The sequence below is a fragment of the Rhinopithecus roxellana genome, chromosome 15 (genome assembly GCF_007565055.1).
Source record: "Rhinopithecus roxellana isolate Shanxi Qingling chromosome 15, ASM756505v1, whole genome shotgun sequence".
Classification (NCBI taxonomy): domain Eukaryota; kingdom Metazoa; phylum Chordata; class Mammalia; order Primates; family Cercopithecidae; genus Rhinopithecus; species Rhinopithecus roxellana.
Genome location: NC_044563.1, coordinates 4,193,184 through 4,220,106, shown reverse-complemented (window position 1 = coordinate 4,220,106; position 26,923 = coordinate 4,193,184). Strand labels below are relative to the sequence as shown.

The 26,923-nt window shown below is 53.8% G+C and overlaps 1 protein-coding gene across 5 annotated transcripts in view; it reads left to right on the top strand.

Annotated features, from left to right (window-relative positions):
- Positions 1-26,923, top strand: part of ANO1 (anoctamin 1) — a 219,736-nt gene that overhangs the window by 158,161 nt on the left and 34,652 nt on the right. For all 5 annotated transcript variants that reach the window (XM_030918856.1, XM_010382105.2, XM_030918855.1 and 2 more), the window contains 4 exons: positions 4,430-4,590; positions 22,260-22,342; positions 24,986-24,997; positions 25,595-25,666. In XM_030918856.1, the coding sequence (XP_030774716.1) occupies positions 4,430-4,590; positions 22,260-22,342; positions 24,986-24,997; positions 25,595-25,666 (328 nt within the window). The remainder of the gene's footprint in view (positions 1-4,429; positions 4,591-22,259; positions 22,343-24,985; positions 24,998-25,594; positions 25,667-26,923) is intronic.

Here is a 26,923-nt window from a genome sequence, read left to right as displayed (position 1 = left end):
AGGTTGGAGGATCCCTTGAGCCCGGGAGGTCGAGGCCACAGTGAGCCATGGTCTCACCACTGCACTACAGCCTGGGGAAACAGAGTGAGGCCCTGTAGCCAAAAAAAAAAGAGTCAGGTTTTGAGAAGCTCAGCCTCACTGTGCAGAGCCCCTCTGGTGCTTTTGTAGCCATTTCTTAGATCTCCTGACACGAACCTAAGGATAATTCCAGGCTCCCAGCCTCTGGCAGGGTCTCTATGTCCACAGGCAGCGCCTTCAGTGGGCAAATTGCTCCACCAAGAAATTGACTGTAAAGGGAAATTTGGGCTGGCCCTGCCCTGCAGGGGCTCGAAGTCTCAGAAAAGTCCTAAAATATTAGTCTGGTTATTTTTCAAACCACTCCTGCCAAGTACCTCTAAAGCAGAGCTACAGTTTGGAAAATGTATCAACTGAGCCTGTCTGTAAAGACGCAATCAGTCTTAGCTAGGAAAGAAACTGGCTTTTAGCAGCACAAAAAGACCATATCTGGTCAATTTGTGTTTAAATGATGTTTTGATACATGAATAACACCTAAAATATTCCACCCACCCGGAATCGAGGCTCTGAGGAATCTGGCTTATCTCCCCTTCGGTGCTATTTGGTCCTAGGCAGGAGAAAGGGTGTCCCTTTGTTAATATGATATGAGGTCCTGGGCACTTGGATTTGGTTGTGGTAAAGCTCAAGGTAGCCCAGATTTGGTGGGGAGTGTAAGGCTGGCTTTAGGCTAAGAGCTCAAAGCCAGAGGGAAACGGTGAGTGCAAGGTGGGGATTCTCCCCATGACCCCCTGGAGGAAGCCTGGGGGACCTCCATCTTCCTTCCTTCCTGCCCTTGGAGGGTGGCCTCAGCAGGGAGGCTCTGCCAGCCCCGGGGTTGGCCATGCCAGCTCGGCCCTTCCACCACATGGTCAGAAATGCAAACAGCAGTTACTCAGGATTCAACTGCTGTGGGCGGAGACGAAGCCAAAGCCAAGACCCCTGCCCAGTAGGTGACCTGGAGCGAAGCGGGAGGTGCGTGCTTCCTGCAGCTTCCGCCCCATCCCCACCAAGCTTGCAGGGAAGCCGGTGCTCAGCGTGGAGCCGCCTGCTGCCCTTGCACCTCCAGTCCTCTCTGAAGAAGAGAGCTTCCTGCTCTTTGTTTTGGCTAATGGCGGTGAAGTGAGAGGCGGAGGGGGATTTAAAACCATCAGAGGCTTCTTGTTGGGCTGGTGGTGTTTGTGCTAGAAGCTGAGGGGGACAGGCAGGAGAGCCCAGGAGAGCCGTAGGGCTCACAGGCAGGCCGTTGGTATACACCTTGGCCCTCCCTGTCCCTGATCCCACCGCCGGCGACTCCAGGCCACCCTCAGGCCAGGTGGTCACTGTGGCCTGGGCCACATGCTGGCGATGACGGGGGTGGCCTTCCACGTGCCTGTTCTCTGGGAGAGGAGCTCATGTTGTGCCCAACTGGGGACGTCCTGCCCCCACCCCCCAACACTCTGCTTTCCTCTGCCCTCAAGAGGCCCTCAGAAGAGAGGAGGCTGAGTGAGGGGCACAAGATAAAGCCCGAAAGGCCGGCTCCTGGCTTAGGTTTAGAACTCACTGCTGCTGCAAGGCACTTGGCTATTGCATGACGATGACAACAGCATTGATGACCACATGATGGCTGAGGGGTGCCAGGCACTGTTCCAAGGGCCACACTCGTGCTGGTTGTTGGTTGTTTAACCCTCCTGACAACCTATTAACACGGCTTCTCTTCACTATCAGCTACCCCATTCTGCAGCCGGGAAAACTAAGGCCACACGGACCACAAAATGCAAGAGCTGAGATACAAACCCAGAGCTAGCTAACCACAGAGTGCAGGTTCTCCCACCACCTGTGTGTGCCTGCCCACCCCACCCGACCCCTGCTCCCATGCGCACGCGCACGCGCACGCACACACACACACACACACACACACACATACTTCCTCCCTGCTCCAGGCCATGGCCATGGCTTCAATGAATCGTTCTTAACCTACTCATCTTTTGTGCCTGGAACATGCCGTACCTACACCACTCTGTCACCCAGGCTGGAGTGCAGTGGTGCGATCTCGGCTCACTGCAACCTCCGCCTCCCGGGTTCAAGTGATTCTCCTGCCTCAGCCTCTCGAGTAGCTGGGATTACAGGCGCCCACCACCACGCCCGGACACTTCTTGTATTTTTAGTAGAGACGGGGTTTCACCATGTTGGCCAGGCTGATCTCAAACTCCTGACCTGGAGTGATCTGCCCGCCTGGGCCTCCCAGTGCTGGGATTACAGGTGTGAGCCACCGTGCCTGACCCTACACCACTTTTTAATAAATGTTTAGTGTCTGTACCCGAAGGAAGAGAATTGAACCAGAATGCCCATGATGCTGGGCACAGAGGAGGCCCCTCAGAGCCTTGCAGGGGACATTTATGAAGTACCAGCGGCTGTGGACCAGGCATGATTCTGTGCATAAGTTCAGTGTATCCAGCAAGTCAAAAAACAAACACCCTCTTCAGCGTCCTCCCGGATAACCCTCTGACCCAACCAGCCAGGGTGTGTGTTTAGAGCCCAGAACCTTGTCCGAGGCAGCAGAAAGGAGAAAGTTCAAAGCGGGCCAGAGCAGGAAGGACCTTATTCTGACCCCTCCTCATTTTCCAGAAAGAAAAACTGAATCTGAGGCTGAAGGACTTGGCCAGGGTCGCAGAGGGTTTGAGTAGCCAACTGAGGGCCCAGTTCAGGCCACCCATCTTCCACAGGGAGCCCCCACGGCCCTTGAGCAGTAGAGGAGAGCCACGCAGTGCTCGGGCTTTGAAGATAGAGACCAGGATTCCGTTCTCACTCTGCCGTGTGGCCCTGAACAAGTTACTTCCCCTCTCTGGGCTCTGGGATTGCAACAGTCCCCAGTGCTGGTCCAGGTGAGGTGGAACATCTCTGCCAGCCGATAATGACGCTCCTGCTCACACCGCCGATAGGCTGGAAGTATTGGTATTTTCTAATATTCGTGGGAGTGAGTCAGTGCTGGGGAGGAGGCACAGAGATGGGTCTTAGGCATCACGAAGATCCTTTCTCCTGCCGCAGTGGTTGAGATCTGGTCCCTGGCTTGCCTGTGCTCAGCAAAGCAGAAGCCTGCACTGAGCAGGACCCATTGTCCCTGCCAGGGCCCCCTTGCTTCCCGAGTGAGCCTACAGGATGGGCCTCTGCTGCGCCAGGCAGCTGGGGACCTATTCCTCCCAGCCCAGCCCCCGGTCTCCCAGAGGGGAGTCCTGGGGTCCCTGTTTCTCTACCTCATGTGTCCAGAGCACCCAGGCCACGTCCAAGGCAGCCACCCCACCAGGCGAATGGAGATGCTGTGTGAACCGCACGTAGACGGTGCCTGGCACAGAGCAAGGACGCTCGTCATCTCACTGTTTTCCAGGACCTTATACCATAAAGACCTGGCTAGCATTGCTATTGGCACAAGGCTTGCTGATTAGATGGGGGCAGGCTGGGAACTCTGCCTCTCCTGGAAGTGGCTGGAGGACAGGCTACAGAGGTTTCTGCCTCAGGGTCACCCCAGGGGTGAATGTTCCGGGGCCCAGCTACCACAGAACAGGTCTGGGTGAGTCCGCCTCCAGGGCCGGCAACAGAGGTTGCAGGGCCCCATGCAAGAGGAAAATGCAGGTCCCTAGTTCAAAAATCATTGTGTGTGTGTGTATATGTGCGTGTGTGTGTGTGTATGTGTGTATATGTGTGTGTGTGTGGTGTATGTGTGTTTGTGTGTGTGTATGTGTGTATGCTGTGTGTGTGTATGTGTATGTGTGTGTGTATGGTGTATGTCTGTGTGTATGTGTGTATGCTGTGTGTGTGTGTGTGTGTGTTGAGATGGAGTCTTGCTCTGTTACTCAGGCTGGAGTGCAGTGACATGATCTCGGCTCACTGCAACCTCTGCCTTCAGGGTTCAAGCAATTCTTCTGCCTCAGCCTCCCAAGTAGCTGGGATTACAGGCGCGTGCCACCATGCCCGGCTAATTTTTGTATTTTTAGTAGAGACAGGGGTTTCACCATATTGGCCAGGCTCGAACTCCTGACCTCAGGTGATCCGCCCATCTTGGCCTTCCAAAGTACTGGGATTATAGGCATGAACCACAGCGTCCAGCCCATTGTATGTTTTAAGACAGCAACAGGGGAGCGTTAAACTAAGCATGAGGCCCTGCTGAGCTCAGGGCCAGTGCAACAGCATGGGTCACACGCCTGTGAAGCTGCCCTGGATGGCAAGGAGGGACAGGGCATGGCTAAGTACCCAGTCTATGTCCACCACAGCAGGGACCTGGGGGACCCTCGCCAACCCCCAGCTCGGGCCCAGCGCTTTCTCCCAGGCCAGCTCGCCACCCAGGAGGCTCTCCATCCACGCAGCCTGGCAAGGCGATTCCAGGGCTGCCTCTTTCTTGCAGCATGGAGATGTGTGACCAGAGACAAAATATCACCATGTGCCCGCTTTGCGACAAGACCTGCAGCTACTGGAAGATGAGCTCAGCCTGCGCCACGGCCCGCGCCAGCCACCTCTTCGACAACCCCGCCACCGTCTTCTTCTCTGTCTTCATGGCCCTCTGGGGTAAGCAGAGCTCCAGCACACTGGGTTTTTGGGCGGTGGTGAGTCTGAGTGGCACCTACGCTGCTTCTGTCTGTCTTGGTGAAATCATCCTCAGGCAGGGGTTGTCAGGAAAAAACATAGGAGATGACCCCCGTTTTATGTTCAGGTTACTGGGGTCCGCACTGCATCAGGAGAGACACACAGGTTCTCCTGACCCTGCCCAGAGTCCCTTAGGAAAAGCCTACAAGGGACGTTTTGCTCTGAGAAATCCTGACACCAGGGTGTGTTGGCCTGGGAGGGGCAGCTGATTTAGTGCAGGGAGGCCCGAGGGTCCTGCCTCCATCCCTGCTGCTGCTGGTGACCACCACACCCTGAAGGAAAGCTGACCTGGGCCAGGTCCCAGAGGCACCATCTCTCACTAGGGCCTTCAGCGTCCCTGCAGGCCTCATGCACCCATTTACGGATAAGGAGGCAAAGGCCTAAGAGAGTTGGGAATCGCCAGGGGTCACTCAGCTCCTGATTGCCACTGGGCTCCACTGCCACCCAAATCTAAGGCACTGGGCTCCTCCAGGAAGATTCTGTAACCCTGTCCTACCCGACACCCATCTTCAGCTTTTGGGGCTCGGGAGGTTGGGAAATGGTGGCTGAATGCATTTCTACAGAGGTTTTGGGGGAGCAAGCAGGGCCATTCTGTCCTCCGCAGCCCCGTGTCACAGCCTGTGCCAGCTGGGCTTCGAGATGCCCACAGTGGGCAGCTGTGCTGAGCCATCTCCCAGGCCTGGCCCCATGCCAGGCAGTTAAGCCCCCATCCTTACCTGTGAGCTCCCACCTTGTAGGAGATGGGGCAGAGACGGCACAGGAGGGAATTCAGGAGGGCTTTCTGGAAGAAGTATGAGGCCCTCCAGCTGAGTTGACATGGGTGTGGAGGAGGGAGCATTTGTGGCAGAGAGACCAGGTGTAGAACAGAGAGGTTTCTTGGTCCCACCTCGCATCCCTGCTTGGGGCAGGCTCCCGGGGCCAGAATAGCGCCACCTCACCTGCAGCTCTACGTGCTTGGCACTGCCCTGTGTGTTCCATGGGTAGGCAAGGGGCAAACATGGACTGAAAAGACGATTGTGAGGACAGAGGCCAGCCAGGTGCAGGGCTCTGTGCGGCCCTCACCCGCCAGCGTGCTGATCCCGAAGATCAGACCTAGGATTCAGTACCGTGCCCCATCACTAAGCAGGGCATTGGCTGGCGTTGTCAAAGCCATGCCAGCATCCTCCGTGGAGAGCACCACGAAGTCAGGCCTGTGATTCCAGCTCAGCAGCCTCCTGACCAAGGGACAGCTGCTCGGGGGAGGCTAGAAACCTAGGGGAGGTTCGGAGGATGAAGGCGGAGCTGGGTCTCTGGCCTGCACAGAAGCACCCAGCAAGCTGGGCAGAGAGGGACTGCAGTGCCGGGACCCAGCTCCAAGTCCAGCGTGCTGCTCCCCTCTTCCTCTTTATGGCTCCTCGGTTCTCTCCAGCCCTGAGCCCCATCCCTACACAGCTCGGCAGCCTCCTCCCCTGCTCCGGAGGCTGCATTCAGGGCTGGTGTTCCCTCCAACAGTGCATAAGAGAATTCCCCCACAAAGCTGAGGAGGCTAAGGAAGCCGACGGGCTGTGGTTATCCTCACACTTGGTGCAGACGTTCTGCAGCTGGGACTCAGGATTTGGCTCAGCCTGTGTGATTTGGGGGTGGGTGTGCACAGCAGAGCCAAGGGATGTATCAGGTGAGGTGAGGGAGGGGAGGTCTGGCCCACCCTCTGCAGCTCCTGCTCCAGCCTGGGCAGCTGTGCTGGGTCCTCTTGCCTCCGCTCACCCATCACATTCCGGGGACCCGGGACAGAGGCAGCCAGCTCTGAGCATGGGTGCTGGCGAGGGTGGGAGTTGGAGCTTCTCCACTTAGATGCTGTGTGGACGGCCACCTCCCTCAAGCCCCTCCTCACCCTGGAATCTTATTGGGCAGCTCCGTGTCCTTAGCAGAGTTCCCTCCACAGAGGCCTTGGCCCTGAGGCACCTCCCTGCAGCCCCCACCCTCTGTGTGCCCAGCTGGAAGGGCCCGGCTCCCGTGAGGGCTTCCTCCATGTGGTGGCCAGCAGCTCTGTTTCCTCATTTCGGTCCCCTGGGCCTGTGCGGCCACTGAGACTGTACTTCGGGTGCCCCATAGCAAGACCCACAAATAAGTGTGACCCTGTAGCACTGAGCCCCCGAGCCGCTAGGAGACTGTTCAGTGCCACCTTCTGTGGTCAGCCCTCTAACCCGTGTGCATTTCTATAGCCCCCCGGGGCTCAGACTCCCCTCTGCCAGTCCCCACCTCACTGCTCTGAACCTCAGCTTCCTCGTCTGCAGAATGGGGCTGCATGAGGATTAGTGGCGGTGGACATGAACTCTCAGCCGAGGCTTCGCATGTAGCTCACTCTAAATAGGTGGTCACTGCCGTCTTACAACGTTGGAGCTTGTGAGAACCAAAGAAAACCTACACGAGAGTGTGCATGCGCCTGGTGTGTGGGAGGTACTCATCAGTCCATGTGCGCTGAGCGCAGCGTGTGTCCCGCCTACATGAGGGTGAGCACACCTGGTGTGTGGGAGGTACTCATCGGCCCATGTGTACTGAGGGCATGTGTCCTGCCTACATGAGAGTGTGCACGCACCTGGTATGTGGGAGGTACTCATCGGCCCATGTATACTGAGCGCAGCGTGTGTCCCGCCTACATGAGGGTGTGCACACCTGGTGTGTGGGAGGTACTCATCGGCCCATGTGTGCTGAGCGCAGCCTGTGTCCCACCTACATGAGAGTGTGCACACCTGGTGTGTGAGAGGTACTCATCGGCCCATGTGTACTGAGGGCGTGTGTCCCACCTACATGAGGGTGTGCATGCCTGGTGTGTGGGAGGTACTCATCGGCCCGTGTGTACTGAGGGCGTGTGTCCCGCCTACATGAGAGTGTGCATGCACCTGGTATGTGGGAGGTACTCCTCGGTCCATGTATACTGAGCGCAGCGTGTGTCCCGCCTACATGAGGGTGTGCACGCCTGGTGTGTGGGAGGTACTCATCGGCCCATGTGTACTGAGGGCGTGTGTCCCGCCTACATGAGGGTGTGCACGTGCCTGGTGTGTGGGAGGTACTCATCGGCCCGTGTGTACTGAGCGCAGCGTGTGTCCTACCTACATGAGAGTGTGCGCGCGCCTGGTGTATGGGAGGTACTCATCGGCCCGTGTGTACTGAGCGAAGTGTGTGTCCCACACTGCCAGGCCCCAGGGGAACCACAGGAAGCAAACCTGATGTATCTGCTGCTCTAAAAGCTGCAGCATCTGTTTCAAGAGAAGACCCCATGGGAAGGGTGCAGGGCTGTGGCAGGAGTTCCAGGTGCACTCATAGGTGGGAATTGAACAATGAGATCACCTGGACTCGGGAAGGGGAACATCACACACTGGGGCCTATTATGGAGAGGGGGGAGGGGGGAGGGATGCCATTGGGAGTTATACCTGATGTAAATGACGAGTTGATGGGTGCTGACGAGTTGATGGGTGCAGCACACCAACATGGCACATGTATATGTATATAACAAACCTGCACGTTGTGCACATGTACCCTAGAACTTAAAGTATAATAAAAAAGAAAAAAAGAAGCCATCTTGGGCTGTAATTATCCCATTTTGAGCTTAGCACACCGGGCGGTAAGAGATCTCTGTGATGAGCGCCTGTTGCGGCTCTTGTTTTGGGAGCCCAAAGCACTACGTGGCATTCTGGCCACTGCAGATTCCTTCTTCTGCGTGCCAGGGCATCACCCACTCATGCCTTCCAGGTCAGCTGTGGGAGTGCCTACTGGGCAGGCGCAGGTGCTGCACCCACAGAACAAGCCCCTCCCCCCAAGCCTCCCTCCTTCTTGGTGTTCCTTCTGCACGGTCGTCCTTTGAGAGGATGCGGGCTGCGCAGATTGCTCAGCACCCTGGTTGTTTGCAGAGAAACCCACAAGGGTCTGGTCCCTCATGTATTGGGCTGGCTAGCAGCCCTGTGGCCCCCAGGCCTGTGGACCCTCCGAGAATAGAGTGTCCAGGGCTGACCGACCCTGCTGGAGGCTCTAGGCCTGGGCCTGCTTCCCAGGTGGCAGCAGCTCTGGGCTTATCAGTCCCCCGTGGTTCTCAAACTGGGTCCCATAGGCCTCTGCAGGGTCCCACACCAATCAAGAGGTTTAAGTGCAAGGGAAGGAAGCCTGGGTAGAGCATGGAAGTTGGTATCTTGTCTTAGGGGCCCATGACCCTGAGAGTGAGTGTCGTAGGACCCTGTAGCCCCAGCGCCTCCCTCACCTCACCCTGGCCTCAGTCCTGAGTTAAATGAACATAGTCCTTTGGCCGATTTCACGTTTGGGGCTTCTGCCTGGAGTTTGTTAGGGGAAGACGAGAGTTCCTCTGCTGAGGTTCGAAGGCTCAGCCAGGGCCTGCCATCTCCTGTGAGCAAGTGAGGGCCCAGGGAGAGTTAGGAGAGGCCTTTCCTGGTGAGGTCAGGTGCCTGTCGTCGGCGCCTGCACTTGCCTGGAAGCCGCCCTCAGACTTGCTCATCTCCACCACACCAAGGTATGGGCAGAGCAGTGTGAGGGGCAGGTCTTGAGTTCCTGGGACTCCAGTCACAGGTGGGGACAGACATGCGTAGAAATCAGCACAGCCTCGAGATAAATGCAGTCGTTTCTCTTCGTGGACAAAGGCGTTCGATTTTCCAGGGGAGGCCGAGAATGGGAGCCATGGGTCGGTAGCTCAGTGCAGGGAGTGAGTTCCAGCCATGAATAGTGAGACATGCTGAGCTGGACTGGCCAGCGAGGGGGTGAGCGCCCCGTGCTGGGAAGCATTCAAGCTGAGTTTGGAGAACTTCTTGCTGGGGCTACTGCAGAGCATTGGGAGGTGATGTCTATGTGTGATCCAATGCCATGTGGCTTATGGGAAGATTCCCAGGCCTACAGCCCAGCTCCGGTTTTTAATTTGGGGATCAAACTGTATTGTAAATTTAGAATTATAAATGTAGGATCAGCAGCAGTCTGTCACTGCTGAAGCGCACGTGCCAGAGCTCCTTGTTGTTTATCACACTGTATCCAAACAGCGGAGAACCTGTCCCCATTTCACAGAGGAGGAAAGTGAGGCTCCATTGGCACAGCCAGGAACCGAAGCCACATCTCTCTGAGCCTGTCCTCGCTCCCCTGCCTGCCCCTGCCTGCCTCCCTGGACCCTGTGTCTATCAGGAACTATCTCCCCAGCACCTCCCCACCCACCCCCACTGTCACTGCTGTCTGCTGCTCCTTCCCTCCCTCGCCTTCCTAGAGACCTCTGCACTGGTCAGATCCCTCCCTGTCTCCCTCTCTCTGATCATGACCCAGGAGGCTGTGACTCCCCAGCCTCCTAATACCCCAGCTCCAGGCTGGGAAGATCCACCCAGTGGGGCCCAGCCTGCCCTGGCCGCCCACTTGACAGTTTGGCTTCACTGGATTACTCAGGCTGGCCTGGCTGTGTAGTAGGATGGTTAGATACAGTCAAGGGGTTCATAGTGCCAGCTCTGGGGCCCGGCTCAGGTTCAAATCTCAACTCTGTCACCTGCCAGCCCTGTGACCTCAGAACTTCCTTCTACTCTCTGGGTCCGAGGTTCACATCTGTAGAACGGAGACACGGTCCCGCCCCACAGGGTTGCTGGGAACATGGAAGGAGTCACTGCATGCAAAGCTCTTAGGGCCATGCCTGGCTTGTGCCTGGTGCCGGTTGATACGTTGCGCTGGCTGTTAAAAGTGAGCCGTTGCTTTTTGAAAATTTGAAAACATAGCCTTGGGCCCTAGGAGACTGAGCTTAAACCTAACCTCTCACCTTGTGCTTCGTGGCCTCTGTTCATTCAGTGACTTCTTCTTCTTTAGAAAAGAATAACAGCTGGCCAGGCGCAGTGGTTCATGGCTGTAATCCCAACACTCAGGGAGGCCAAGGCGGACGGATCACCTGAGGTCAGAAGTTTAAGACCAGTGTGGCCAACATGGTGAAATCCCATCTCTACTAAAAATACAAAATTAGCGGGGCATGGCAGCCTGCACCTGTAGTTCCAGCTACTTGGGAGCCTGAGGCAGGAGAATCACTTGAATCCAAGAGGCGGAGATTGCAGTGAGCCAAGATCACGCCATTGCACTCCAGCCTGGGCAAAAAGAGTGAAACCCCATCTCAAAAAAAAAAAAAAAGAAAGAAAGAAAGAAAGAAAAAGAAAAGAATCACAGCTGAAGGTGGGTGAGCCTTATTTTGTGCCAGGCACTGCCATAAGCATCTTCTGTGTCCTGACTCACTAACTCCCCTGAAGGAGGTAAATAGATCTATTACCCCATTTGGAGGATGAATAAACTAGGGCGATTTTCCCAAGCTTACACCAGCTCTTAAGCAGGGCTTGAACCCCCGAATTCTGGTTTCTGAGTCTCAAATACTTTTCAGAGCTTTTTTTTAGTTACAGGTTTTTGTTTGTTTGTTTGTTTGTTTTTTCTTTTCCAACTTTTATTTTAGGCTCGGAGGTTACATGCGCAGATCTGTTACATGGGTAGATTGCGTGCCATTGGTTTGGTGTGCAGGCTATTTTGTCACCCAGATAATCAGCACAGTACCCCACAGACAGTTTTTCCATCCTCACCCTCCTCCCACCCTCCACCCTCAAGTAGGCCCCGGTGTCTCCTGTCGCCTGCTTGGTGTCCCTGTGTACTCAACGTTTAGCTCCCACTTAAAGGTGAGAACACATGGCATTTGGTTTTCTGTTCCTGCATTAGTTTAGTCCGCTTAGGACAATGGTCTCTAGCTCTGTCCATGCTGCTGCAAAGGCCTTCCTTTTATGACTGCGTAGTATTCCATGATGTATACAGACCACATATCCTTTTTTAGTTTTTATTTTGAGACAGAGTGCCTGTCACCCAGGCTGGAATGCAGTGGCGTGATCTTGGCTCACTGCAAATTCTGCTTCCCATGTTCAAGTGATTCTCCTGCCTCAGCCTCCCGAGAAGCTGACATTACAGGCACCCGCCACCACGTCCAGCTATTTTTTCTATTTTTAGTAGAGACAGTGTTTTGCTCTTGTTGTCCAGGCTGGAGTGCAGTGGCACAATCTCAGCTCACTGCAACCTTTGCCTCCCATGTTCAATCAGTTCTTCTGCTTTGGCCTCCCCAGTAGCTGGGATTACAGCCGCCCACAACCACACCCAGCTAATTTTTGTATTTTTAGAAGAGACGGGGTTTCACCATGTTGGCCAGGCTGGTCTCAAACTCCTAACCTCAGGTGATCTGCCCACCTCAGCCTCCCAAAGTGCTGGGATTACAGGTGTGAACCACCACGCCCAGCCTGGAACAAATATTCTTTACCCAGTTAACCACTGATGGGCATCTTCGTGGATTCCATGTCTTTGCTCTCATAAATAATGCTATGGTAAACATATGCATACATGTGTGTTTATGGTAGAACAATTGATATTTCTTTGGGCATATACCCAGTAATGGCATTGCTGAGTTAAATGGTACTTCTGTTTTAAGTTATTTGAGAAATCTCCGTCTTGAGCCCCAAATACCTGACTCTAGGCCCTACTCCGCAGGCATTACTAACTGGCTCCGGCTGGCGTGTGTGCTGAACGTGTGCCTGGCTTATTCCTGACTGGATTACCTCCAAGTTTTTCTCTCGCCTAGAGGAGTTTCCCCGTCTGTCTCCACAAAAATACACCTCCTTCGCTTTGGGAGCTGCGCTGAGGACTGCCTCTGTGCCAGTCCGGGCTAAGGGCTCTGTACCAGCTCTCTCTGTAACTCCACAACAGTCCCAGACCGAGGCTCTGTTCTTTTCTCTGTTGAAGATGCTAAAGTGTTACCAGAAAGGGGTCTTGATCCACACCTCAGGAGAGGGTCTTTGGATCTCACACAAGAAAGAATTCAGGGTGAGTCCACAGTCTAAAGCAAAAGCAAGTTTATCAAGAAAGTAAAGGAGTGGTCCAGTACAGTGGCTCACACTTGTAATCCCAGCACTTTGGGAGGCTGAGGCGGGTGGATCACCTGAGGTCAGGAGTTCGAGACCAGCCTGGCCAACATATTGAAACCCCCTCTCTACTAAAAATATGAAAAATTAGCTGGGCGTGGTGGCGGGTGCCTATAATCCCAGCTACTCGGGAGGCTGAGGCAGAAGAATCGCTTGAACCCAGGAGGCGGAGGTTGCAGTGAGCCGAGATCGCGCCATTGCACTCCAGCCTGGGTGACAACAGCAAGACTCTGTCTCAAGAAAAAAAAAAAAAAAGAGGAAGAAGAGAGAAGGTAAAGGAGTGAAAGAATGGCTACAGAATAGAGCATTCTGAAAGTAAGAGGAGGAACGTGCCCACCCTAGGTACAGTGCTTCTTTATATAAAGGATAACAAAGAAGGCCGGGCGCGGTGGCTCAAGCCTGTAATCCCAGCACTTTGGGAGGCCGAGACGGGCGGATCACGAGGTCAGGAGATCGAGACCATCCTGGCTAGCACGGTGAAACCCCGTCTCTACTAAAAATACAAAAAAAACTAGCCGGGCGTGGCGGCGGCGCCTGTAGTCCCAGCTACTCGGAGGCTGAGGCGGGAGAATGGCGTGAACCCGGGAGGCAGAGCTTGCAGTGAGCTGAGATTGCGCCACTGCACTCCAGCCTGGGCCACAGAGCGAGACTCCGTCTCAAAAAAAAAAAAAAAAAAAAAAAAAAAAGGATAACAAAGAAAATCATGGGGAGATGTACTCTGTCACAAGCGTTTGTGATAAAAGATTAATTGTCTTAATTACTATATTTTGTGAAAATCAATATTATTATCTCTAAAGTAAAATTAGGAATGCTTTAGTTCTCAACATATCAGGATATCAGGACATTCCTGAGTCTGAGTCTGTTTAGCAAACGTTATCAATCTGTTCCCTTAATGTAAACATCTAGGCGCTGGGAATGCAGCCCGGCAAGCCCCAGCTTCATTTTTCCTCATCCTCACTCAAGATGGAGGTGCAGCAAGTCCCAGTCTCATTTTTCCTAGTCCTCACTCAAGATGGAGTTGCAGCAAGCCCCAGCCTCATTTTTCCTTATCCTCACTCAAGATGGAGTCGCTTTGGTTGGAATGCCTCTGATAGAAGCACAGAGAGGGTAAGAGACTTGCCTGAGATCACACAGCTAACAGGTCCCCAACAGAAGTCTCAGATGCTCACCCCGGCGCATCTGCCTCCAAGGTTTCAGCACTGGTCCCACCTCTCTGTCCAAACGTTCCCCGGGCCCTCATCATGGGCCCTCTTGGAGTAGCAGAAATGCACCGTGAGCCAGTAGTGGGGGGCATGTAGGCGTAGTACTGCCGAGCGCACCGGCCCGCACGGGCTGTGGTTGTTCATTCGGTGGCCCTGTTTCGTGAAGCCAGCTTGCCTGTTGTGCAGTTCTTCACCCCGCACCTAGCGCCTTGTGTCCCAAGAGCTGCGGGCCAGCCCCTTCCTAGCAGATGGCTGCACTCCCCTGACACTGGGAGAGGGGACTCTGTGCCTGCTGACCCCGCAGGAGGCTCCACTGCTTGTCTCACCCCTCCCTAGCTCCACTTCAGCCCTGGGAGATAACAAATGTGCCCCGACTGTCAAATAGAGTCAAGCACAAGTTCCGTCTGCACACTCCCGTTTTGAGCGGGGGTGGGGGGAATTCACAAAAAAGCCAGGCCACTCCCACGAAGCACTTGCTTTAGAGAAAAGGAGCTTATTCTAAATCCACAGGAAAGAACCTACTGCGGCTGAGAGGTGTGAGCGGAGGGGGGAGGGACAAAGCCCCCGTCCCAGGCCCTTTTCACACTGGCTGTCAAGGGCAATTACCAGGGATGGCTCCTTGTGTGTTTTTTAATCCCTTATTCAATGATTTGTTCTTTACCCTCTAAGGGATTATTTTCCCTCTGGTGTTTCTTCTCCTCTTGTGTCCTTTCTTTTCCTGCCTCCAGCTGTTCACATTTCTGCTCCTACAATGGCAGAGACATAAACCTGTTACTGCCTGGCAGCCAGGAGCCTGGTCGTGGCCACCCGCCTGCCGGGGTGTGGGGCTCTGTCTTCACGGTGGATGAATCACCTCCAGCCTGCTGTTTTAATCTTTGCTTCCACTGCACTGTGGGGTCCAGCTTTCCTGGAGCTGCCATGTCGGTCCCAGAGCCTTCAGCTTGCTGCTGTCTGGGATTTCTGACATTTGAAAGCCTCAAATAAGATGTCTCATTAAGTAACGTTGAGCCCTATTTAGCTATTCACTTGGATCCATTTTCTGAAATTATAGCATAATAATGGGGTTTTAACTGCTTGTCAGTTCCACGAAGAACAAAGGAGTTTATCTGATTTGAGCCTGGCTGCAAAAAGCCCGAGAAAGATGGTCCCAACTTGAATGAAACGTCAGAGGTGGAACTGTAATCCTTTCCGGGGCCTGGGCCTGAGATTTTACATGCAGTTGACAAGTCACCCAGCTGAGTCACTCCCAGCTAGGTGGGGACGAAGGGGATGCACTGTGATCATCTGTCTGTGGGAACTAAACTTGTTCCAGGGATAAATAGGTAGGGTGCCTGGTGACTGAGAGCGAAAGGGAAGGCTGGAGGCCTTTGTGCCCCGCCAATCTCTGCACTCACATGCAGGACCAGAGCTCTGCCCCGCCCCGCCACTCCCCAGGAGACCCCTCTCTGACCACCAGTTCATGGAAGTGGAGTCTGCACTAAGCAACATTGCACTTTTTGGGAACTGGAGGTTAGCGAAGGGTGGTTTCTATTCCCAGGGAGTGGGTGTCTTAGTCTGCCCCAGCTGCCATAACCAAACACCACAGACAGGTGCCTGCAAAAACAGGCATGTATTTCCCACAGTTCTGAGTTTGAAGAAGTCCAAGATCAAAGTGCCAGCTGATTCGGCCCATGCCTTGGCTTTCAGACAGCCACCTTCTCCCTGTGTTCTCAGGTGGCAAAGGCAGAGACAGGAAGCCCGTTCTCTGCTGTCTCTTCTTCCAAGGGCACGAATCCCATCACGAGGGTCCCACCCTCATGACCTCAGCCAAACCCAATCAGCCCCCAAAGGCCCCATCTTCATATACCATCACCTGGGGGGTTAGGGCTTCCATGTGAATTTGGAGGGATGCAAGTCAGGCCAGAGCAGGGGGTCACATTTCAAGGAGGTGACTGGATAGGGACCCCACATGCAGTTTGGCAGGATGCACCCCTGCTTCGTGGTCATGTGTGACCGTGCCCTGCCTGCCTCCCAGAGCTGGTGGGCTCGGGGGTGGAGGGCAGAGGCTTGGAAGACGTGACCCCTGCCCGTGAGGAGCACGGATCTCACTGGGGAGATGGGGCTGTCCACCGGGCGGCTGCAGAGCGGGTTGCAGCTCGCTCAGGGGAACCAAGAGAGCATCAGTTGAAGCGCCGGAGATGTGCGCTGTTTTGGGCAACAGCATCTCAGGGGAGAGAGAGCTCAGAAAGGGTGTCCACCAGCCAGTCAAGGAGGGGCCGTGGAATTAGGGAAATTGGAATGAGGCCTGAGTAGTAGAGACATTGGGATAGGTCAAGGCGGGGTGGGATGCAGCTTGGGAGGAGAGGCAGCTAATCTAATGGATGGAGGGATGGTTGGAGAAGGATGGCAGAAAGATGCAGGGGTCGGTACTTCCAGATGCCTGCTGGCTTGAGCGCAGCCGATGGAGCTTGTTCAGAATGCAGATTCCAGGGACCCTGGGTGACTCTGTAGGTCAGACAACTGCATTTTAACAAGCTCCCTGGGGAGATTCAGGAACACCCCAGATTCCCAGACCCACACTGAGAAATCCTGGAGGAAATGAACAGATTGCCCCCTGCCATAGGTAACCACACATGTGTGTGTCCCTCCAGCCCATTCTCCTGTGGTTCCTCCAAGATGTGGCAAGCACACATTAACACATAAGGGGAATCTACGCCCATCATTCTATTGTTCGCTTTTTGTAAAATGCAGTGAAATTCACAAAACATAAAATTAATCATTTTAGGTGCACAGTCCAGTGGCATTTAGCACGTGTTATGCATCCACGTCTCTATCTAATTCCAGAACATTTTGATGACCTCAAAGGGAAACCCTGTCTCCATGAAGTAGTCGGTCCCCCTTTTCCCCAACCCCAGCCCCTGGCAACTACCAATCTGCTTTCTGTCTCTATGGATTTACCTATAAATATTCTGACTATTTTATACAAATGGAGCGATACAAAATGTAGGCTCCGTCCTGTGCTGCGCCTCTAAAGGGGACACGTGGAGATCCCCACGACCAAGCTGGGCTGTAAGAGTGGTCCTCTGTCAAGCCCTTACAGAGACACGGGCCCCACCCTGAGCACCGCTTGTGGATGAAGTCAGGGACAGTCTATGATAGACCCTCTCAGGCAGGTGCTGGTAACAAGCCCATTTCTCAGAGACTGAGGTTGGCAGCAGTGTGGTCAGCTGCCCATGTTCACCCCGATGAGATCCCACGTAGACCTAGAGTCTTTCGCTCACCTGCTGCCTCTGTGGTGGAGTTTGGACGCCTCTGTGAGGAGTTTGTGTGTCTCTGTGCTGTGAACATCAATATGGGAAGGGACCGTAGCCCAACCACCTGCTCCCGTCCGGCCTGGCTTCTCGCTCGCTGCTACCCTCTGTGCTGTGTGCTGTGGTGACTCCCCCAGGTTTCAGGGGGATGGGCTTGTCCCTTTGACCACCTTGTAAGGCTGCCACACTCAAGGCTGTTTCTTCATTGTGCACTCGTGGGTGGGAAGCCCCGTCCCTGATACCAGTTCATCTGGGCATCAGAAGGCCTGGGTCCAGGTTTCTGCCCTTACTTGATGAGTCCCCTGACGTCTCAGAACCTCATCTATGTGTCTATAAAATGGAATGCGTCATCCCTGCGTGGAGGGGGCCGGGGCAGGATCCGAGGGGATTAGGCGTGGGAAAGCACCGTGCCCAGCGCCCTGGTGGCAGCTGGGTATTATACAACATTTGTATGAGGTGGTTGGCACATTGGCAAGGAGGACCAGGATTGGGAGCCTCAGAGGGCAGGAATCGGAACTCGTGTGGGTGAGGAGGGAGGAGTCGGGAGCAGGAGAATTGCTTGCAGAAGATGGTGCTCAGGGTTCCTGCTGCCTTCACTCACCCCGCTAGAAGGTGGTTCTTCATACTGCTCACAATACCAGCTTTGAGGACTGGCCACCAGGCGCAGCACGAGTCTTCACATCTCCTTTCCTGCTGGCGAAGCCTAGACTCCACAGCTCCAGCCCAACGCTCAGTGCCCACAAAAGCCAGACAATAGGGCATGGTGGGGTCTGTGGCCAAGTGGAAAGGCATGCCCAAGTTTTGACAAAGCAACAATCATTGTTCAGCCCCAGCCTTCTGCTGCCAATGCTTCTGGCTTTTAAAGGAGAAGCAGGAAAGGCATAATTTTTATGTCAAATGTCTTTATTTTTTAAACGTGTCTGAGCCAAACAAGCCACATCTTGTGGCTTATCATCTCCACCCTCCACCCCACCCCCAGCCACCAGGTTACATTCTAGGCTCCAGTCTGGGTCCTGTTCAATCTACAGACAAGACACCTCCAGGACAGGGCCTTTGCTTCTGTCTGAAGACACAGTACAAATTTTAGAGCAAGAATACCACGGTTCAATGCCAGGTGCGATGGCTCACAACTGTAATCCCAGCACTTTGGGAGGCCAAGGCAGGCAGATCACTTGATGCCAGGAGTTCAAGACCAACCTGGCCAACATGGTGAAACCTTGTCTCTACTAAAAATACAAAAATTAGCCAGATGTGGTAGCATGCACCTGTAGTCCCAGCTACTTGGGAGTCTGAGGCAGGAGAATTACTTGAACTCAGGAGGCGGAGGTTGCAGTGAGCTAAGATCACGCCACTGCACTCCAGCCTGGGCAACAGAGAGAGACTCTGTCTCAAAAAAAAAAAAAAGAAAGAAAGAATACCAGGGTTCAATACCAGCTACCAAGCTCTGTGACCTTAGGCAACTTGCTTAACCTCTCTGTGCCCCCATTTCCTCATCCATAGATGGTATGCTTTAATAATCAGACTTGTGGCAACTGCAGCTATTGTTTCCTTAAGGAAAGTTAAATATCTGCATGGAGAGTTTCTCCAGTATCGTGGTTCCGTGAAGACTCGAGTCCAAGAGAATGAGGTTCAAATGCAATGGCTGCTGCTCCCCTGCAGCTGACCTTGGACACAGCACTCTGAATCTCAGTTTTGTAAATGGTCTCCACTTTGTCAGTCTGTGAGTGGGAATCATCCTGCCTGCCTGTGGTCATTATGAAGATGAGATTGACTGATGTCTGTAAAATGCGAGTGCACAGATACGTCCTCATTAACTGGTGACTGTTGATACGCTGCAAGCTGGCGAGTGCAGAGAGGGCGAGCCGGGGCGGCAGTGGGGTGAGTGTCATAACGGAGGCCAAGTCTGGGAAAGAGGAGGAGCTGGGGAGGCCGGGACAGGGAAGGTACGTGAGTCAGGGTTCTCTGGAAGGACAGAACTAACAGGATATTGTACATATGAAAGGGAGTTTATTCAGGAGAACCGACAACTCACACGATCACAAGGTCAAGCCCCACAATAGGCCGTCTGCAAGTAGAGGAGAAGGGAAGCCAGCAGTGGATCAGTCTGAGTCCCAAACCCTCGAAAGTAGGACAGCCGGCAGTGCAGCCTTCAGTCTGTGGCCAAAGGCCTGAGAGCCCCTGACAAACCGCTGTTGTAAGTCCAAGAGTCCAAAAGCTGGAGAACTCGGAGTCTGATGTTCCAGGGCAGGAAGCATCCAGCACGGGAGAAAGACACAGGCCGGAAGACTGAGCGAGTCTGCTCTTCCACGTTCTCCTGCCTGATTTTTCTAGCCGTGCTGGCAGCAGAGGGGATGGTGCCCACCCAGATTAAGGGTAGGTCTGCCTCTACCCCCCACACTGACTCAAACGTTAACCTCCTCTAGCAACATCCTCACAGACACACCCAGAAACAATACTTTGCATCCTTCCATCCAATGAAGTTGACACTCAGTACTAACCATGGTGGCAGGTAAACAGGCCAACTCTGCAGGTGTGCGTGGAGCCAGCCCTCCTGGGCAGTGCTCAGCCCCAAAAAAGCATCGTAAAAGGGCGTTGTTACCCTGGGTGGGCAGAGGAGGACAGAAAGAGGCAGCTTTCATAGCCCAGTGGAGGAGCAATGGTTGGGGGCCTTGCAGACCAGGCAGAGACCAGGAAACGTCTGGCCTCCTCCACCGCTCCAGAGCAGCTGCAGGGGCCAAAGGACATCTTCAAAGAGGCAGAGACCTCCCCGCATTGCCTCCTGGGAAGGGTGCCCACTGCAGATGGGCCACTCTCACCGTCTGCCTCCTGAGGGTCAGGGGCCCCCGGGGGTTGGGGGCCTCCTCCTGGGCCCCCATGGCCCCCCTTACCTGCCACAGCCATGGCACTCAGTGCGTGTCTGCTGAGTGGCTGGGTTTCCGGCTGGTGTTTCAGCGATAGCCGTTCCCTCGCCTGCTCAGCTCTGCCTCTTGGGAAGCCACGTTTCCCAGGCTCCCTAGCTCTCCCTCTTCCTAGTAGGTTCAGCCAGTGGGAAGCCCTTTTGGGAAATCAGAAGGTGGGAGGACGGGAGCAGCCAAGATATTGCTCCCCATCTCCCTCCACTTCCTGGGACATCCCCAGCAATGACTGTGTCTTCTCCGGGCTCTTGACTTCCTCCTGGGAAGCCCTTCCTCCGTGATCCCAGCTTCTTCTGGGCAGCTCCAATTTCTGGCTCCAGCATGGGCGCTGAGCACCTCCTACTGTCCTGCCATGCTGAAACAGATGCCAGCTCCTGCTGTGGGTCATCTCTGGGTGGTCCCACCATCCCCCATGTGGCTTCTCAGCTTTTCTATTGCCTGTGCGAGCAAGTCCCAGGATTAAATTACCCCACTGTGAAAGATGTGGGTAGGGGGGGTCCTATTTCCAGGCTGGGCCGGTTGATACAGTTGCCATCCTAGACAAACCAGTGCATGCTCGGAAGCCCCATTCACACCTCGCCTTAATGGGAATGGGGTGTGTTATGCATAGACTCACGTCCTCTGAATCAGGTTCACACCCACAACTTCCGTTCTTTCCTGCCACACGTCGCCTTCAGTTAAGGGCCACATTTGTGAATTCACTCTGCACGTTCACCGTCACACAGCCCATTTTACTTGCACATCAGTGCTGCTGCTTCTCGGATAAGCCATTTGATCCCTCTGAGCCTCAGTTTCCCCCTCTGTAAAATGGAGGGGATGGGAATAGTGCCTACCTCGTATGATCACTGTGAGGCTTAAATAACTGATACTTCCTCACTGATACTCCAAGTCTGATTATTAGAGAGCACCATTTTACGGATGAGGAAACAGAGGCACGGAGAGGCTAAATAACTTGCCAAAGGTCACAGAGCTCACTGGTTGGTATTGAACTCCCGTATTATTGCCCTAAAATTTGTACTAAGCATCTTCAGACAAACGCAAGGGCCCTGTCCTGGAGAGGTCTGTAGATTGACCAGCTCCCAACAGTGCCTGGCATGGAACAGCTCGAGAATCGTGAGCTCTGAGGAACTCCGGGGCCTTCCTGTTACTCTGCCCCTCAGCCTCTGCAGATTTTCTTTTGCAGGGAGAAGCGATCAGGATAAACACTTCGGCCAGAGGCATCTCCTTTTGCAAGCTGTGTGCTCGCAAAAGTCAGTCATTCAGTGCCTACTCGAGCACCTGTCTGTCCCAGGCACCTCTGGGAACTGGGGACCCAGGGGAACGAGGCCCCATCCCTGCCCCACACACAAGTCATAGGACAGGGATCCTGATGGAAGGCAGCACTGACACCGTGGGCAAGACAGACGCAGGCTGAGGAAGGTCCCGAGAGGAGCTGGGTTTTTCTCACACTAAGGGGGATGATCAGTGGCTTCCTGGAGGAGGCGGCATTTGAACCATGCTTTGTCTGTTGGGAATATGAAGCCGAATGCAGCAGCTGCCAGTGCAGTTCAGCAGGCAGACTCCTGGAGTGGTTTGAAGCCCAAGTGAGTGAGTGGCCTGGGCTTACCCCTCGTTCTTCCTGACCTCCAAAGCGGGTTCCCCAAGAGCAATGGGGCAGGATGGTTGAGGCATGGGCTCTGGGACCAGGCTGCCCATCCCTCACTGACTAGCTGGGTAACCTCGGTTGGGACTTGAGTGTCCCATGCCTCAGTTTCCTCATCTGGGAGAATGACCGTTCCTGCCCCACAGAATTGGTGGGAGGGCTGAGCACATGAATTCAGATAAAGTTCTCAGCCCAGTACATCACCCTCGCTCACCAAACACCGATAAAAAAGAAAAGAATGCCTTGGTTGGGCGCAGTGGCTCACGCCTGTAATCACAGCACTTTAGGAGGCCAAGGCAGGTGGATCACCTGAGGTCAGGAGTTTGAGACCAGCCTGGCCAACATGGCCAACATGGTGAAACCCTGTCTCTACTAAAAATATAAAAATTAGCTGGGTGTGGTGGCTCATGCCTATAATCCCAGCTACTCAGGAGATTCAGGCAGGAGAATTGCTTAAACCCAGGGGGCGAGATTGCAGTGGGCCGAGATCGCGCCATTGCACTCCAGCCTGGGCAACAAGAGCAAAACTCTGTCTCAAAAAAAAAAGAAAAAGAAAAATGCCTTTATGTCATTGGAAATTCTGGTTTTGCCCCTGCCCACAGCTGCCACCTTCATGGAGCACTGGAAGCGGAAACAGATGCGGCTCAACTACCGCTGGGACCTCACGGGCTTCGAGGAGGAGGAGGTCAGTGGGTTTGGCGCCTTGCGCGTCACGCCCTTCCCCCACATTCCCCCTGCCCCAGGACCTCCTTGGGACTTACACAGAGGCACAAGGTCAGAAAGCGCTCCTGGTCCAAGCTGAGGCAAGGCTGCCCCCCGCCCCCCGCCCCCCGCCCCCCGCCTGCCTCGCCGCTCATCACCCTGGCGTTCCAAACGCCATCCGTGGCCAAAGTGACCATTCCCTGTCTGCTGAAGTGTTTTCATCCCCATGCTCACATGGACACACCAGCCACCAGCGTGGTCTCAGGCACATGCCAGGGCTCACCACACTGACCTCATGGCGTCTGGGGGCTGCCCAGGCTGTCAGCACCACCCGTGGAGGTGGAGAGGGAATGGACACTGTCCATGGGTCTCCAAAGGTGGCCGTGAGCATCTGCCTCCCCGGGTGCCAAGCCTGCATTCCCTGGAGCCAGCTCTGTGCCTGCAGCCGGGCGTGGCTGACAAGAGGGAACGGATCCTTTACTAACGTAGAGGGAAAGCTAGTGTCTGGCATCCTCATGCTCCAGAGAGAGGGACATTCAGTGTTACGTGGCCCCTGGGATGCCAGTTGAACTGTACTCAGGGATCCCAAGTCCAGCAGGAATTCCCTTCAGGGTAAGTGGGAATGAAAAGGAGTAACAGTCCCCACAATTAGCCTTGGTGCACAACAGAGGCGACCTCATGCACACGCTGTAAGGTGCAACCACGCTGACCACTATTTAATGTTATAAAACATGCTCCCCACTTTTTGGGAGACAGGGTCCCCCTCTGTCACCTAAGCTGCAGTGCAATGGCATGATCATAGTTCACTGCAGCCTTGACCTCCCGGGCTCAAGCCCTCCTCCCATTTCAGCCTCCCAAGTAGCTGGCGTCACGGGCACACACAACCACGCCTGGCAAATTGTTTAATTTTTGTAAGAGTCAGGGCCTTGCTATGTTGCCCAGGCTACACATGCTCCTTTTAAAAAGAGAAACTTTTCATGCATTTTTATTGTAATGTGGACATTTCTTTTAGAAGATATTTTTCTTTTAAAGGATTTTTTTCTTTAAAAACTTTTTTTTAACTTTTCTGTTGTATTTTCTCACACAATCTGCTCCCTCTCACACTGAACCCATGGGTCACTCTTCAGCCAAATGTGCCAGCTTTGGGCTGACAATATTGTCAACAGACAAGGGGACTAGAGTTTTCTGGGAGAGGTATGGCAGCTCAGAGGGTACAAGACGGGCCTCTGCAGCCAGGCTGCCAGAGTTCCATCCAGATTCGGCACCAGCCTTGCTGTGTGACCCTGGGCAGATTCTTAACATCTCTGTACCTCAGTGTCCTCACTTGATGGCATTTGTAGGGTCTCAATGGGTCAATAGATATAAAGCACTTAGAACCCGGCCCAGCACACAGTGCCCCGTAAACGGCTGCCCGGCTTGTGGCCACTGGGCCACACCTTTACCTGACCAGATAACAGCCTCCACCCTCTTCCTCAGCCGGTCTCATTATCCTGTCCACAAATGACCAGGCGGAGATCAACGCAACCTGTCCACGGCACACAGCTCTGCGGGGCAGAGCAGGGACACAGCCCAGAGCCCTGTCCATGGCGGGGGCTCTCTGGGTGTTCTCTTCCCTTGCCGTTTCGATTAGAAAGATTCAAATAGAAAAAAAAAAGCGGTCACTGTCTTGTTCAGAAGTCGATTTCAAATGTCCTTTCTGTGATGTCCCTGTGGCTGGGGAAAGTTGGCAGTGAGGTCCAGTCCCCTTTGCTCAACGCCTTGGGGTCCCATTCCCTGATCTCCTGACCCCAATGGTTTGGGATCTTGATTTTGGGGGTGACGACCGAAGTCACTGGGCACACACAGTGCCAAGGGGCCTGAATGAATTTCCCGAAGTGAGCCACTCGCACCCCCAGCAGCTGGTCAGGGCCTCCTTTGGGAGTAATAACCACAGGCGAACGGGACCTCCCCTCCACATAGCCTGAACCCCGGACTTCGGTACTGAAGCAGAAGGACATTTGTGTCCCATCATGTGGCATATGTGTGCCTTAGCTGAGTCTGAGACATTTCAGTCCAGCAGTGAAATTTGGAAATTTGGGGAATTTCCAAAACCATGGGAAAGACCACAGCTACTAAAGCCACAGCCCACAGTCACCCTCAAGCAGCAGTGAACCTTAATGGAACCCAGGGTCACCCACCCATCCCAGCTCACCTGCATCCTTTACCTTCATCCTAGTTCTTAAGAAAGTTGTCTTTAGGGCCGGGCATGGTGGCTGACACCTGTAACCCCAGCACTTTGGGAGGCCGAGGAGGGCAGATCACGAGGTCAGGAGTTCGAGAGCATCCTGGCTAACATGGTGAAACGCCGTCTCTACTAAAAATATAAAAAATTAACTGGGCGTGGTGGTGGGCACCTGTAGTCCCAGCTACTCGGGAGGCTGAGGCAGGAGAATCACTTGAACCCAGGAGGCAGAGCTTGCAGTGAGCCAAGATCACGCCATTGCACTCCAGCCTGGGCAATAGATAGAGCAAGACTCCATCTCAAAAAAAAAAAAGTTGTCTTTAGTGGACAGGTCCTATTTCTAAAATAACAACCTAAATAATGACATCTTTGTGTTTTTGTTTTTACTTTTCTGGTTCCCTGAAGGAGGCTGTCAAGGTTTGGAATTTTTTGTCGCTCTTCTATCTTCCCACGGCCTGTCTCCCTGGGAGAGGGACCTTCTCTTGCACCTAATCTGTTTCTACCATACAGTTCCCGCAGTTTCTCCACGCAGGCGGGGTCTCTGCTTTCTCTCCACCTCCGGTCTCTCCTAACCCATTCTTCCCTTCCAGCACCCTTCACTGACCTGCTCTGAGCTCCCCAAGGCCTGGCACCTCTGGGCTGCCCGCGCTTGCCGACACTTACTGCATCTCTTCCGACCCCCACAGCTCCTCCGTAGAACGTTCTCAGGGCCAGTTCATGGCTGGGTGTTCACTGCAGCCTGGTACAGGCTTCTCCACCTCTAGGAGGACACAGAGGCCAGACTCGGTGGCCCTCTCAATGGGCTGGGGTTCCCCACAAGCGGGATAATCCTGGGTCACTATCCAGACCACAGACGGGGGGATTACATTGGAAATATTCTTGGCAGCCAACTATGAACTGGACCCAAAGGGTGCCCGAGGCTAATCCATGGACTGATTTGCCAAATATACTGACACTGAGAAGTTCAGACTCACAATTAACAAGGCCTCTGTCTTGACTTGGTTTCATTCATAGGATCATCCTAGAGCTGAATACGAAGCCAGAGTCTTGGAGAAGTCTCTGAAGAAAGAGTCCAAAAACAAAGAGGTATGGTGGCCACTGTGGGTTAACTTTCCCAGCAATAAAACACTGTGTTCATCAACAATGTAGACCTGGGATCAGCCCAGATAACAAAGATTGTAGGCAGTGTAACCCTATGTTGCAGCTGCTCAACTCTGGCATGGTAGCAGCAAAAGGAGCCATAGACAGTAGGTAAACACATGGGCCTGTGTTCCACACACTGTGTTCCAATAAAACTTTATTTGCAAAAACAGACAGGGGGCCAGATTTGGCCGAAGGGCTATAGTTTATCAAACCTCCTGTAGATCTCTGTCTTGATGTATCCTGAGGGTGATCTCAAATTTCAGCAAGCATTTCAACCACAAGAACCATGTGGCTTTGAGGCTTCAAAACTTTTTCACAGTACACCCCTCCTATTCTATATCAAACAACGAAACAGAAGCCTTTGCCAAACCAGCACCCCTGAGCAAATGGCCAGTTCCTTGTTTCACTCAGACTGTGAGAATGAGGGTGAGACATGTTTTGCAATGTTTTTGAGGTCATCATCTTTTTATAATAATTGCTCTTCTTTTTCCCCAAATATCTCATTCAAATTAAGTCGTATGTGCAGCCAGGATTCTCGAAGACCTCCAGAGGTGCTTGCCAGCTTTGTTTGTTTGTTGTTTGTTTGTTTGTTAAGACAGAGTCTCTCTCTGTCACTCAGGCTGGAGTGCAGTGGCGTGATCTCGGCTCACTGCTCCCCCTGCCTCCCAGGTTCAAGTAATTCTCATGCCTCAACCTCCCGGGTAGCTGGGACTACAGGCGTGCACCACCGTGCCCAGCTAATTTTTGTGTTTTAGTAGAGACAGGGTTTCACTGTGTTGCTCAGGCTGGTCTCGAACTCCTGACCCCAAGAGATCTGCCTGCCTTGGCCTCCCAAAGTGCTGGGATTACAGACGTGAGCCACAGTGCCCAGCAAAGTTTTTTTAATGGTGTTTTTCACATGATATGGGACAAGCAGGCATGGAGTTCCTGGCCTTGTCAGCTTCTAACGGAGCCTGGAGATGCCTGCACTGAGGGATGAGGGCAGTCGAGGGAGCTCTCACAGGTCCCGACCTTGTGTCATATCTACATTTTCAGCCTTGGGGACCGATCAGGACAAACCCCTGGATTTATATTTCCTTGTCAATGTGTCAGGGGACAGTGCTCCACAGGTTCAAAGTGGTCGGGGGTTGCAGTTGCCAAAATCCCATCTGGAGGGTAAAGTGGGTTCTCTAGAAAGCCTCCTCCCAAGGCCCAGCTCTT